This window comes from Miniopterus natalensis, chromosome 21 (assembly GCF_054644295.1).
Source record: "Miniopterus natalensis isolate mMinNat1 chromosome 21, mMinNat1.hap1, whole genome shotgun sequence".
Classification (NCBI taxonomy): Eukaryota; Metazoa; Chordata; class Mammalia; order Chiroptera; family Miniopteridae; genus Miniopterus; species Miniopterus natalensis.
Window position 1 is genome coordinate 7,701,912 of NC_142101.1, and position 13,599 is coordinate 7,715,510.

The window sequence follows — 13,599 nt, forward strand, 5'->3', positions numbered from 1 at the left end:
GCTGCTGGCGTCCCTGCGCAGGCGCACTGCCTGCATTCCGGCCCTCGCGCAGGCGCAATAGCTAATGCTCGGACTCCGGCGCAGGCGTACTCGTCTGCCTTCCACTCCTGCTTCCTCAGCCCTGGAGCTCCGCGGGGCTTGGGTGGGCCCTGACCGCGGCGGCACCGGCGGCGAGAGTGACAGTGACGGCGTGAGACCCGGAGGGAAAGGGCGATGGCGATGTCGGACAGTGGGGCGAGCCGCCTGCGGCGGCAGCTGGAGTCGGGGAGCTTTGAGGCGCGGCTGTACGTGAAGCAGCTCTCGCAGCAGTCGGACGGGGACCGGGACCTGCAGGAGCACCGGCAGCGGATCCAGGCGCTGGCGGAGGAGACGGCGCAGAACCTGAAGCGCAACGTCTACCAGAACTACCGGCAGTTCATAGAGACGGCGCGGGAGATCTCCTACCTGGAGAGCGAGATGTATCAGCTCAGCCATTTGCTGACGGAGCAGAAGAGCAGCCTGGAGAGCATCCCGCTCACCCTGCTGCCGGCCGCCGCCGCCGCCGCCGGCGCCGCCGCGGCCTCCGGAGGGGAGGAGGGAGGAGGGGGCCCGGGGGGCCGGGACCACCTCCGGGGCCAGGCTGGCCTTTTTCCCACCCCCGGGGGCGCCTCCCGCGACGGCGCGGGTCCCGGCGAGGAAGGGAAGCAGCGCACTCTCACCACCCTGCTTGAGAAGGTGGAGGGCTGCAGGCACCTGCTGGAGACGCCTGGGCAGTACCTGGTATACAACGGGGACCTGGTGGAGTACGAGGCGGACCACATGGCCCAGCTGCAGCGGGTCCACGGCTTTCTCATGAACGACTGCTTGCTGGTGGCCACCTGGCTGCCACAGCGGCGGGGGATGTATCGCTACAACGCCCTCTATCCCCTGGACGGTTTGGCCGTGGTCAATGTCAAGGACAACCCGCCCATGAAGGACATGTTCAAGCTGCTGATGTTTCCCGAGAGCCGCATTTTTCAGGCGGAAAATGCGAAAATCAAACGGGAGTGGCTGGAAGTGCTGGAGGAAACCAAGAGGGCCCTCAGCGAGAAGAGACGAAGGGAGCAGGAGGAAGCCGCAGCTCCTCGAGGGCCCCCCCAGGTGACCGCCAAAGCCAGTAACCCCTTTGAGGATGAAGAGGACGACGAGCCCGCCGCTCCTGAGGTCGAAGAAGAGAAGGTGGACCTCTCGATGGAATGGGTCCAGGAGTTGCCTGAAGACCTGGATGTCTGCATTGCCCAGAGGGACTTTGAAGGGGCCGTTGACCTGCTGGATAAGTTGAACCATTACCTGGAAGATAAGCCCAGCCCACCTCCTGTAAAAGAACTAAGGGCCAAAGTGGACGAGCGGGTCCGACAGTTGACGGAGGTGCTGGTTTTTGAACTCTCCCCAGATCGGTCCCTGAGAGGTGGTCCAAAGGCTACTCGCCGGGCAGTTTCTCAGCTCATCCGCCTTGGCCAGTGCACAAAGGCCTGTGAGCTGTTTCTGAGAAACAGGGCGGCAGCTGTGCATACGGCCATCCGTCAGCTTCGCATCGAAGGTGCCACTTTACTCTATATTCATAAGCTGTGTCATGTCTTCTTTACCAGCCTTCTTGAGACTGCGAGGGAATTTGAGACGGATTTCGCAGGCACCGACAGTGGCTGCTACTCTGCCTTTGTGGTCTGGGCAAGGTCGGCCATGGGCATGTTTGTGGATGCTTTTAGCAAGCAGGTGTTTGATAGCAAGGAGAGCCTCTCTACAGCAGCTGAGTGTGTCAAAGTGGCGAAGGAGCACTGTCAGCAACTGGGTGACATCGGACTAGACCTCACCTTCATCATCCATGCCCTTCTGGTGAAAGACATCCAAGGGGCCTTGCACAGTTACAAAGAAATCATAATCGAAGCCACTAAACATCGCAACTCTGAGGAGATGTGGAGGAGAATGAACTTGATGACCCCAGAGGCGCTGGGTAAACTCAAAGAGGAGATGAAGAGTTGTGGGGTGAGTAGCTTTGAGCAGTACACAGGAGATGACTGCTGGGTGAACCTGAGTTACACAGTGGTTGCCTTTACCAAACAGACCATGGGCTTCTTGGAAGAGGCCCTGAAGCTGTATTTCCCAGAGCTGCACATGGTACTTTTGGAGAGCCTGATGGAAATCATTTTGGTCGCTGTTCAGCACGTGGATTACAGTCTTCGCTGTGAGCAGGATCCAGAGAAGAAGGCTTTTATCAGACAGAACGCATCCTTTCTGTATGAAACAGTCCTCCCTGTGGTGGAGAAAAGGTTTGAGGAAGGTGTAGGGAAACCTGCCAAGCAACTCCAGGACCTGAGGAATGCATCCAGGCTTATTCGTGTGAATCCTGAAAGCACAACCTCAGTGGTCTGATGCTTGGATCTGTTTATATGTATGCGTATATATTGCTTCTATATTATTTATATTTATGTTAAATTGCATTAGCATTTTCTCTGTAGTCTCAAACACAGCTTAACAATAAAAGATGACCTCTCAGATAGAAATCCAAAAGTAGAAAGAAAAAAAAATGTTAAGCCCAAATAACAAAAACATTGCAATTAATAAAATAATATAATATGCTTTCCTTTTAAATTATGCTAACTCTCTAATGAACATATTGTCACACTGTATCATTTCAGTTTATCCTTTGAGTCAAAACATACTTTCTCATAGGATATATTATGCAGCCCAGGGAAATAATATCTATAAGTATTTTATGAAAAGTTTCCCAGTTCACTAAAATGTTAGATTTCTTCAAGGGTATAGTGCCATACAAGACACCCTCCTTCATGTACTTCCCCACCTTAAAATGTGATTGAACAATTCTGGACAATGAAAGGAGGAGTTGAGAAAATTGGTTTTAGGGTAAATTTTGTTCAGAATTTCTTCCTGAAATTAGCTAGTTTGTGCACTCAAATACTCTGATCCTTATAGAATACAAGAGGAAGCTTTCATAAAGCAGTTCAGACATTTCCAATGTGATTCAAATGGCTAATTGTTTTTAGCTGCTAATTAACAGCTTTATAATATTTGATTTGGGAGCAGTTACTTGAAAATCTTAAGGATTATGACAAATATTTTTTCCAACATATTCCTGAACTGTGTGACTGTCCAGCTGGAGCTTTTGTCTTTATCATTAAAAAAATAAAAAAAAACAGGACACATTGAGGAACCTGGCAGCACCAGTGATTTTTAGCTGTCCCTTCCCCCCTATTCTATAGTGGCTCACACTTCATACAAATTCATTGAAATACTTATTTTAGATTTCAGGGTCTGGTGGATGGGAAATTAGAAAAAATCATATGCAAACTCCATAGTGTTCTCAAGTATAACTGCTTTGAGCAGAGAAAAGTTTTTAATTTTCACATAACAGAATGGAAAACAGAAAGATGAGACAGTGCACCCAAAACAAAGGGAGGAAGAGAACCTTTTGGTGACTCCTAAAATGCTCCAGTCTGCATTTTTATTGTTTTATCTTTTATTTTACTTACTTTGTTTTTTACAGTGAACATAATGCTTACTTCAGATTGTTTAGTAAAACAAAAATAACTAAAGAAATTTTAATTTCCCAAGATTTCTAATCTATTGCTTCAATTGTATATTGGTTGTATAACATTCCTCATACTCTGAGAGAAATTGTGCCAGCTGAGATCCATTTTCCCCCAGTTTCTAGTTGTGATTCTTGTCCCTAGGTGCAATTTCTGATCCTAATTACTTCAAAAGGTCATTTCTTTTATCTGAATTAGTGGTATTAAGACTGTGGGAATTATGTAAAACCTCAAATAGCTTCCAAATACTGGCTTAATTTGTAAAGCTCCTTGAGTTAATTTTTCTCATGCCAGAGGACCCTTTTATTTTATTTTTAGCTATGCCTACTTAAAAGGTTGAAAATTACCAGAGTTACAGATTTCTTTGACTAATTTTTTACATAACTTTAGGATTTTCTAGATAATAACCACACTGGATATCTCAGCTGAACAAAAAGAATTATAATTTGTCTCTTTTAAGATCACTGGAAACTTGAATTTGATTAAAAAAATTGCAATTATTTTGTGCCACTTACAGTTTCTAAAATGATATTGTATGGAACACATTGTGTAAATATTTGACGCTGGGTACATAAAATGATCCTTCTGAAATCAGAACTTTTGAGGCTTGAAGTTGTAAAAACTTAAATGTATACACTCCGATATTTAAATGGTTGCTCTTCATAGAACTGTCTGCTTTTGAAAACTGGAAGCTGCAGCTGAAGGGAGTATGCTTTGGGTGCATCAGTTGGTGTGGGAGGTTGATTAAAGACCACCAGTGTTAAGAGTGTGCCTTCGTGCCAGGACAGAGCAATTACATTGTGGGTCTTCAGAGTGAGGGCAGAGCTCTCCTCTCTGATTCTTGTTTCATTGGACTCCAAAGCAAGTTCTAAAACTTGAACGCACTTAGAGATTGTCCAGAATGTAGCACATACTGTACTATACCACTGAAGGGTTGATTGCCGCATTTGCTGGCCTCAGACATAACACTGTCACTTGCGCTTGGAATCACAGACTTGATTGAACTCATTATTGTTGAAAAAGGACACCCTGTGGAATTAAGTTTCTTTTTGATTAAAGCCTCATGTCATGTAAGGGCTGAGAACTCACTCACTTTTGTTTAAAATACTACCTATAGCTAACTGATCAGCATTTGTATTTTGTAACTTGCTTACCTAGCATTGGGAATTTGGCACTTGACATGCAGTATAAAATCAGTCTAATGTACATTTTGCCTATTGGTATGCTGTGATATGAGGGAATCTGAAATGTTTATTAAAATAAAGCTGACAATTTTTCTTACACTGGATAAAATTGGTTGATAATACCATGTTCTACTCTGTCTCTTCTTTAATCATGATTTAATATTCCTATGTCCTTGTTACTGAAATACAGTTTTAAACAGCATAGGTTGTTTTTTGTTTTGTTTTTACATATGGGGATGATGGGTAGGAAGCTGTTAGCTAATTTAAATAAGTGTTCTGCTTACTATTAGAATTGTGGGTAAATCAGATCTCAATTTTGGAAGGATTTCCTTCAATGGGAAATTTCAGCTATACCAAATGCAAATTTACAAGTGGATTTTATACCACTGCACATTCCTAAATGGAGAAAATATAATGTAGGCCATATGACAAGCATGTACTTTTTATTTTTCTTTATTAAAAAAATTTTTTATGAACTTTAGAGAGAGGAGAAAGAGAGAGAAACATCGCTGTGTGGTTTCACTCCTTTATGCAGGCATTGGTTGATTCTTGTATGTGCCCTGATGGGAGATGGAACCCCCAACCTTGGCTTATCAAGATGATGCTCTAACCAACTGAGCTACCTTGCCAGGGCTAAGGATGTTTTGTGTTGTTTTTTTAAGTGATATTTAAATACTAGGAGAACTATCACATAAAATTGACGTAAACATATTTATTGAATGCCATGTCTCACATTGACTATAATGTACGCAGGGACGACAAACGTTACTTAAGCATGCTTTCTCTTAAGGTGCTGTAAAATTGGCGCAAGTGGGCCCCAGCTGGTTCGCCTCAGTGGTTAGAGCACCGGCCTGGGCCCTGAAGGGTCCCAGGTTCGATCCTGGCCAAGGGCACATACCTTCGTTGCGAGCTGGACCCCCAGCCCTGCCGGGGTGTGGGCGGGAGGCAACCAATCGATGTGTCTCACTGTTTCTCTCTCTCCTTTCCACTCTCTGAAAAGCAATGGAAAAAATATCCTGGGGTGAGTGTTAAAAAAAGATAATAATAATAATAAATTGGACAAAACTGTGAGCAGGTGTGGGGTGGAGGGGACCAATGCGGGGGAAAAGTGGACATCTGTAATATTTTCAACAATAAAGATAAACTTATTTAAAAATGAGACAATGAAGGTTAAAAATTGGAATAAATAAATTTGAGAAATGCAAAACTATTGCTAATTAAGTTAATGAAATAAAATGAATGAAAACTTGCAAAAAACTCCAATAAAACTGTTGTCGTTTAAGTACTATGGGAGTGCCCAGAAGGGAGCGAGCAGTGTTATTCTGAGGGATTTGGAAAGTGGCCCCGAAATGACATGTGTGAATAGGTCTATAGGACACATTTCTAGTAACCGCTCTGCCAAACTGTTCATTTCAGGTTTAGGTAAAACATTGTCAAGCTGCTCGTCAGGCCAGTTGCACCACTTTACCTTGTCCCCAACACCTGTTTCCTTACCTGCTCACCCACACCCATTCTTTCTTCTTAATAATAGGATTACTCTCATTAGGTTTAGTTATTTTTACTAATCTTATCTGTGATAACAAAAGATTGGAAACTCCCCAAAGCGTATCAATTGCCAATTAAAATAAAAAATTCAGTTTCTCAGTTACACCAGCCACATTTCAGGTGTAAACAGCCACAGACGGCTAGGGGACAGCACCCTGCCGGCAGACCTGGGGGTGGAAAGGGAGTGAGGGGTCCAAGGGGTGCAGTTTGAGAAAACGGTGAAAGTTGTGTCTTTGCCTCAAACAGACCCCGCTGCCGTTTCCTTTGAAAGAATCACTTCTCACTTCACGCTTTATTTTCTTTTGCCTTCTGTTTCATTCACTTTTTATCGTTCCAGTCTCCTGTGCCCTGACTCTCCTTTCTCTTTCCCTGATTTTTATTAAATACTATTTATTGACTACAAGAAAATTTCGCTTCCCGTTATAGTGGACTTGGTATTTCTCACCAACCCTTCTCTGAGGACAGTTAGAACTACTTTATAAAATATATATGCAAAGAATATGTTTAAAGGCTGTGGTATAATAAAAACACGTGCCTGGTGTTTCTCCCTGGTTCTTGGCACAAAGCTTCAAAATCCTTGGTGTTTTGCGGTTTCCTTTGTTACGTTAATACGGTGACGTCTGGTGAGGCCCCCAGATAGCTTCAGGATGGGGACTGGTCCCCAGAAAAACCAACCACATGATCAGAGGACTGGAATTTTCAACCCCTACTCCCACCCCAACCTCTGGGGACGTGTAGGATGCAGGACATTGAGGTCAGTCGCAGCCAATGATTTACTCAAGGGCGCCTGGATGGAACCTTGAATGTTAGTTCAAGAAGACTCTGGAGCTTCCTGGTTGGCGGACATATGGATGTCCTGGGAGACAGCACATCCAAACCCCACAGGGAGAGAGGATCTTGTGTCCCTCCACCCCCCTCCGACCTTGCCTTATGTGTGTCTTTCATTTGGCTGTTCCTGAGTTGTGTCTTTTATAATAAACTGTAATCATAAATATAGCACTTGTCTGAGTTCTGAGTCATTCTAACCAATTTTCAAACCTGGGAGGGTTGGGAAATGTCACGGGACGCTCCAAACTTATAGCCAGATGGGGAGAATGGTGACTTGGGGACACCCAGGACTTGCAGCTAGCGTCTGAAGACAGGGCGGTCCTGTGGGACTGAGCTCCTTAAACTTTGGGGTCAACACGAGCTTCAGATAGTTAGTGTCAGAACTAGGTTGAATTGTAGGACGCTCAGCTGGTGTCAGAGAACCGGTGTCAGAACATGAAGGCATTGGAGAGCTAACAAGGGAGTGAAAAATTAAGGGGTAAAAATCCAAAAGGAAATCCAGGGAGGTGAGCCCAGCTCCTGAAAGTATTTTTTCCTAGCACCATCTGCAGTTTTACAAGTGGCTGAGAAGTTGAAACAGGCTGTCAACAGATACATAGAACTAGAGAGACAAAAATTGGACTGTAGGGTGAAGCACAAAAGGGTGCCGCTGGTAAAATCCCATCTAAGCTTTGGATTGGAACCCCAAAAAGTCATACCCTACGAATAAAGAAAACCCTCATTGGATGAAGGGGATCTGAGATTGCTAGTGCCTCTAGTGGTTGGCCAGAAGCAAAATCTTTTATCGAATATGATGCCATTCTCCTAGGCCTCAAATAGGCTCTGTTGTTTTTATGTACAATGTTCAGCATGCAAATAAAAATGAGATCTATCAGGAAAGGAGACTATTTGACTAAACCCCAAGAGAAACATGCACAGTAGAAACAGACTAACAGAAGACCCAGATAAAACACACAGACTTTTAATGTGTTCACAGGAATAAAATATATATATATATTTTTTTTTCACGAGAATAAATGACAAAAAAAGTTCTCTGGCCCTGACTGGGTAGCTCAGTTGGCTAGAACATCTTCCCAATATGCCAAGGTTGTAGGTTCGATCCCTGGCCACACAAGAATCAACCAATGAATGCATAAATAAGTGGAGCAATAAATTGATTTTTTTTGCCTCTGTCTCTCAAAAAAAAAATAGAAAAAGTTTTCTGAGTTTCTCAGAGAACTTGAAACAAACAAACAAAACAACAACACACAAAATAATGAAACAGAGAGCCTAGAGCTGTAAAACCCAACAACTGAAATTGAGATAGGCGTAGAAATAAGTCAGACCCAGCTAAAGAAAGCATTAGTGACCTGGAAGACAGGTTAGAAGAAAATACCCAGACTGAAACACAGACAACTTTTAAAAAGGGCATAAAAGGCATATGGGCTAAATGTAAAAGCTATAATATACATGTAATTAGAACCGCAGAAGCAAAGAACATATTTTCCTATTTTTGTCTTTTTTTTGCCCTAAGTTTTGAGAAATTTCTTCAACTTTATCTTCCAACCTTCTATTGCATTTTCATTTCATGCCTGTTTTCACATTTTTAATTTCTAAGAGCTCTTTGTGTGTCTGACTGTGCCCTTTTTATACAGCATCTTTTATCTCACAGAGGATATTAAGAATACAAATGCTCCTCAACTTATGATGGGGTTATGTCCCTATAAATCCATCGTAACTTGAAAATGCATTTAATACACCTAACCTCTCGAACATCAGAGCTTAGCCTACCCTACCTTAAACGTTCTCAGAACATTTACATTAGTCAACAGTTGTGCAAAATCATCTAACGTAGAGCCTATTTTATAGTAAAATGTTGACTATCTTGTAATTTATTATGCCTATTGCTTTCACACCATCACAAAGTTAAAAAACACCAAAACCCAAAAAACCGTAAGTGGAACCACCATAAGCTGGGACCATCTCTATCTGGTTTTGATGTTGTCATGTGAAGGTTTTCTTCTCTGTAAGCTTTATTCCTCCTGGTTGCATTTTTTCCTGCTTTTTTCTATCTCTATCTAATATGACTTAGTTGCCTGCACATATTTACAAGTTAAGAAATAAAAAGCTGACATGAAGCTCTGAGCACATGGGTTTTGCCAGCTCAGGGCATCAGCGTGAGCCGAGCTGGGAGCCCCGATGCCTGCACTTCTCCGGACCCCCTTGGGCTGGTCATATGTCTGCAGTCTCCTCCCCGAGGGGCAGGGCATGGCGACAGGGCTCTGGGAGCCCAGGAAAGAGGGTGGAGATGAAAACCTCGCCCTTGCTCTCAGTATGCTCCTCAGCTGTGCCTGGTGCCTGCTGTCCCTAACCCCCGGCCCAGGTCCTGTTTCACCCTCATCAGAGGAAAACCCTCCGGTTGTCACTGAGGTGGGGACAGGTAGTCCAGGCTTTGAGGAGTGAGGAATGGGATCTACTGCTTTGTAAACAGACTTTTCCCAGACCTCCTGAAAGGACTCGCAGTTGAATGGAGAGAGGGGACATAAATGTAAATAATTGACTGTAAGGACCTGCCAAAGGTATTTAAAATGACAAGGAAGCCCAGAAGGAGTTCATTGAGAACTGAAGAGTAGGGGGAAGTGTCCAGAGAAACAAATTTGCTTGGGCACAGGAGGAAAGCAGGGCCTCCCCTGCCCAGCACAGGCCAGGACGTGCCAGACGCATTCGGGGCCAGGCAGGGAGGACCACGCTGGGCGCCGTTGTGGGGAGAGTGTGGGGGCCCCCATCTTCCCAGAAGCCATCTGGCCTGTCACCTGTACCCCTAACCAGTCCCTCTGATTTTGTTCAAGACTTGTTACTATCTGGTGGTCCACATACTTCTGGTCCTGCGGCCTGGCCTGCCCAGTCCAGTCTGACTGGTTACTGTGCTCCTGCCGGCTCACCCCACCCACCCTGCCTGCCGCCCTCACCTCCCAGCTCCCCGTTTGTTTCTGGAGTCCCCCCATGACCCCCTTCCACCTCTCCCCCAGCAATGCAGGCGTCTGGCTGTCACTGTCAGGCTTACCGGATAAAATACAGGGCACAGTTTCATTTGAATTTCACATAAACAGTGAGTCAGTTTGGGTGTAGGTATGTCCCTAATATTGCAATACTTGGGACAAATATAAGCATCCCAAATACTTGTGCTAAAAAAAAGAAAAAAAAGGTCCCCTTCCAGGCCAGCTGCCTGCAGGTGGAGTCCTCTGCTCCTGCTGGAGGTCTGGGGTTTCCCTGAGGAAGACGCTGGCCACACACAGACAAATCCAGCTTTACTGGGGATAAAACCATGTGCTTCTCCGTCCATCTGACCCTCCTGTCTCTTTCCCAATTTCTCCAGAGTAAGGAAGGAGCAGGGGCCGGGTCATGACCCTCAAAACTCTAACCGTAACCCCTGAGGCTGTTGGGGTGCTGGCCCCAGGACATACCCAGAGGCCCTGTTAAAGCACTGCGCTGTGTAGCACCCAGGAGGGGCTGCCCTGCTGGGCCCCGGTCAAGGGTCCATGTGGTTGCTCCTAGGTGTCCCTCTGGCTGCCTGTCCAGTGGCTCCGTCAGCCCTGTGGCTTCTGTGCTACATCTGTGACTTGGGACCTTTTTTGAGATGCCCCTACCCAGGGTCTTGGGGTCTCCTGAGTGTGGCCTGGGATAGGGCTTGCTGGACAGAACCCCTCCGAGCTTCTCCAGCCCCGAGGGACTGCCCCCTCTCTGCTTCCTTCTGCCTCGGGTTCCACTCACTGAGAGCATAAGCCTAAGAGGGAAACGTTTTTAAAAATATATATGTTTTTATTGATTTCAGAGAGAGAAGAAGGGAGAGGGAGAGAGAGATAGAAACATCAATGATGAGAGTCATTGGAGGAGCTGCCTCCTGCACGCCCCTGACTGGGGATCGAGCCCACAGCCCAGGCATGGGAATCAAACCTCCATCTCCTGGAACCACATGGAGAAACTTTCCAACATTCCCCATGGCACTTACATTCCAATTCAAGTGTTTCACAAGTCTCTTAGCCACTGCATATGTTGACCCCTGTTGCTATGGACTGAACTGTAGTCCCCAATTCAGATGACGAAGCCCTGAACCTAGTGTGGCTGTATCTAGAGATGTAGCCTTTGGGAAGTAATTAAGGCTGGATGGGGTAACAAGGGTGGGGCCCTGGCTGATGGGGTTAGTGCCCTTATGAGAAGAGACACCAGAGAGCTTGCACTTTCCATACAAAGAAGAGGCCTTGTGAACACACAGCAAGACGGCAGCCTCCTAGCCTGTGGTGACACTGGTTTTGTTACACGTTGTATCACCTGAAGTCGCCGTTTCCAGGAACCTCCTATGCCAGATGAGGACTGACTGCATCTCTGTGGAACGTGTCCTTGTTTGAGGCAACCTGGATTAAAGAGTCACAGGACTGGCCAGCAAAACCCCTTCCAGGGTTTTCCTTTAACAGCCGCAGCTGTTAGTGTCACTGTTGCACTTTAATTTAGAAGTCAGTGTCGAAGTTTAACACGTGTGAGAAGCTGAAAAATGTGAGTGGCGGGAGCTGGGCTTTGTTTTTCCAAACATGTTTCCAAAAGATTGTTTTATTTAAAACACACACAGAGTTGGATACAAATGCCTTTTAAATCATTGTGGTGGAGACGGTCACACTGACTGCTATAATCGTCATCTCCTCCTCTCCCGAGCCCACAGTCTCAGTCTTGCGAAGCAGGAGGAAGGATGGTCTCGTCCTTCACGCCTGTTGGCTGTAATGAGTCCTTGGACGACAGTAATTACATGACCAAAAGTCCCACAGCTGTTCAGCAATTATTAAAGTTTCGCAGTTGCTGGTTTTCCTACTGGCATCTTACAACCTGAGGAAGAACGAGACAGCTCATGACGTGACACTGAGTTTACTCTCTCTTGTGATGTTTCAGCCACTGGCAGAGAGAAACAGCTGACACTGGGCAGTTTTACAGGCGGACGGACAAGCACCAGTGGACACCGGCCTCTCTGCAGAAGCAGCAGTATCCCAGTGATGGGCACAGCCAAGCACCCTGAGCCAGGAAGAGGCAGGATGTGAACCCAGCCACATTTTCCGAACTCCGAGGCCACTATGTGCTCACCCACCCTATTGTGGCTTCTGTCGCTAAGAAATCAATGCCATCATCCTCACAGAATGAGGTTTGAGCTATTTGCCCCTTACCAAATTCAAAACTGAGTTTCAAGGTTCCATATTCTGAGTTTTCAGTTTCACTTCCCTGATCTATGCCAACAACTCCTCTGCCCTTTCCTACACCCACTCTCCCCTAACCAACCACATGCCATCCTGGCCTTCCTGTCATCCCAACAGACTTCAACCTAAAGCTCTTCCACGCAGGTTTGACAAAGGTATTACATCAGGAGCAGGTACAAAACTATAACCGGTAAGAACACTACTCAGTGATCAGGGCTTTGTTCACTAGAATCATTTTTTTTCAAATGCCCCTTTACAAATTATCCCGTCATTCCTACGAGAAGTGTTCTCTGCCTCCTCTGACCTTTTATCTCTGTTTATATCACACTCTTGACTCTTACTGGAGCCCATAAACACGCTCCCACCTTCCTGGGCTGGACTATTTCTTTGAAAGCTGACAGGATCTGGAGAAGAGCAAGGGCTGGATTACTCTCCAAGGGTGAACTATCTGCTGCCAGCTCTGAGCTCAGGAAGTGTAGTGTCGGTAATGTGGATACTGACCCCATCCCTCACCTGGGAAAGAAGGGACCAGAGTGCCGAGAGAGTGACTCCAAGGACCATAGGAGAGGTACGTGCTTGACACCCAATATCAGGCGTGAAGGGTCTGGATCTTGGACCCTGAGTGGCGAACCTGGGAGCCAATCGTCTGTCGTCTAAGGCTGCCTACTTTAGGCATGTGGGGTTTTCTCTGGCCACTTTCCTTGCACTTTCTCCTTAGTTTCCTTGAGAACATTCTAGATGACACAATAGTTCTCTTTTTACATTAAAACTCTATTGTTGTCCACTCTGATGCGTATTTGGTGCCACAGCACTTTCCTGTTTTACTGCATGTTGACAAACACCACGTGAAAACCAATCGGGCTTTACGGATCTGTACTCACCAAGCATTTCTTCTAAAGTTGCTGTGGCGGGTTCATTCACATGAAATACATAGTCATTATTTCTAGGAGAAAAAGGAACAGGCTTGTTACTGCACAAAGCAGGGGGCAGACCACCTTCACCATTTACGTGAGGCGCCTTTAAATGGTTTCCCTTCAGGACCCACCTGCTCCTTCCTGTCCCACTTGCTGGCTTTTTGCCTTACTCCTCTGGCCACCTACGAGCCGCGCCGGGCAAGCTGACCCACTAAGCTCTCTCTTTCTCACATTCGCTCATGCAGAAGAGTCGGTATCCAACTACACATACACGTGTGCTTACGTACTGCACATGTGCGCATACATAAGCACACACACACTACACGCCCCCAAATCTTTCCTGCAATTC

At 45.9% G+C, this 13,599-nt stretch overlaps 2 protein-coding genes across 2 annotated transcripts in view; one reads left to right on the forward strand and one right to left on the reverse strand.

Moving 5' to 3' along the window:
* The first annotated feature begins 213 nt into the window (after positions 1 to 213).
* On the forward strand, positions 214 to 3,280 carry EXOC8 (exocyst complex component 8). Its single transcript, XM_087829004.1, has one exon. It carries the CDS (start codon positions 214 to 216, stop codon positions 2,386 to 2,388), a length of 2,175 nt encoding a protein of 724 aa, XP_087685130.1. The 3' UTR covers positions 2,389 to 3,280.
* An 8,408-nt stretch (positions 3,281 to 11,688) lies between these two features.
* Positions 11,689 to 13,599, reverse strand: part of GNPAT (glyceronephosphate O-acyltransferase) — a 28,128-nt gene continuing 26,217 nt past the window's right edge. Inside the window, exons 15-16 of the mRNA XM_016196012.2 lie at positions 13,218 to 13,279; positions 11,689 to 11,974 (exon numbers count right to left, since the gene is read on the reverse strand). Coding sequence (XP_016051498.2) covers positions 11,931 to 11,974; positions 13,218 to 13,279 — 106 coding nt within the window. The 3' untranslated portion in view covers positions 11,689 to 11,930. The remainder of the gene's footprint in view (positions 11,975 to 13,217; positions 13,280 to 13,599) is intronic.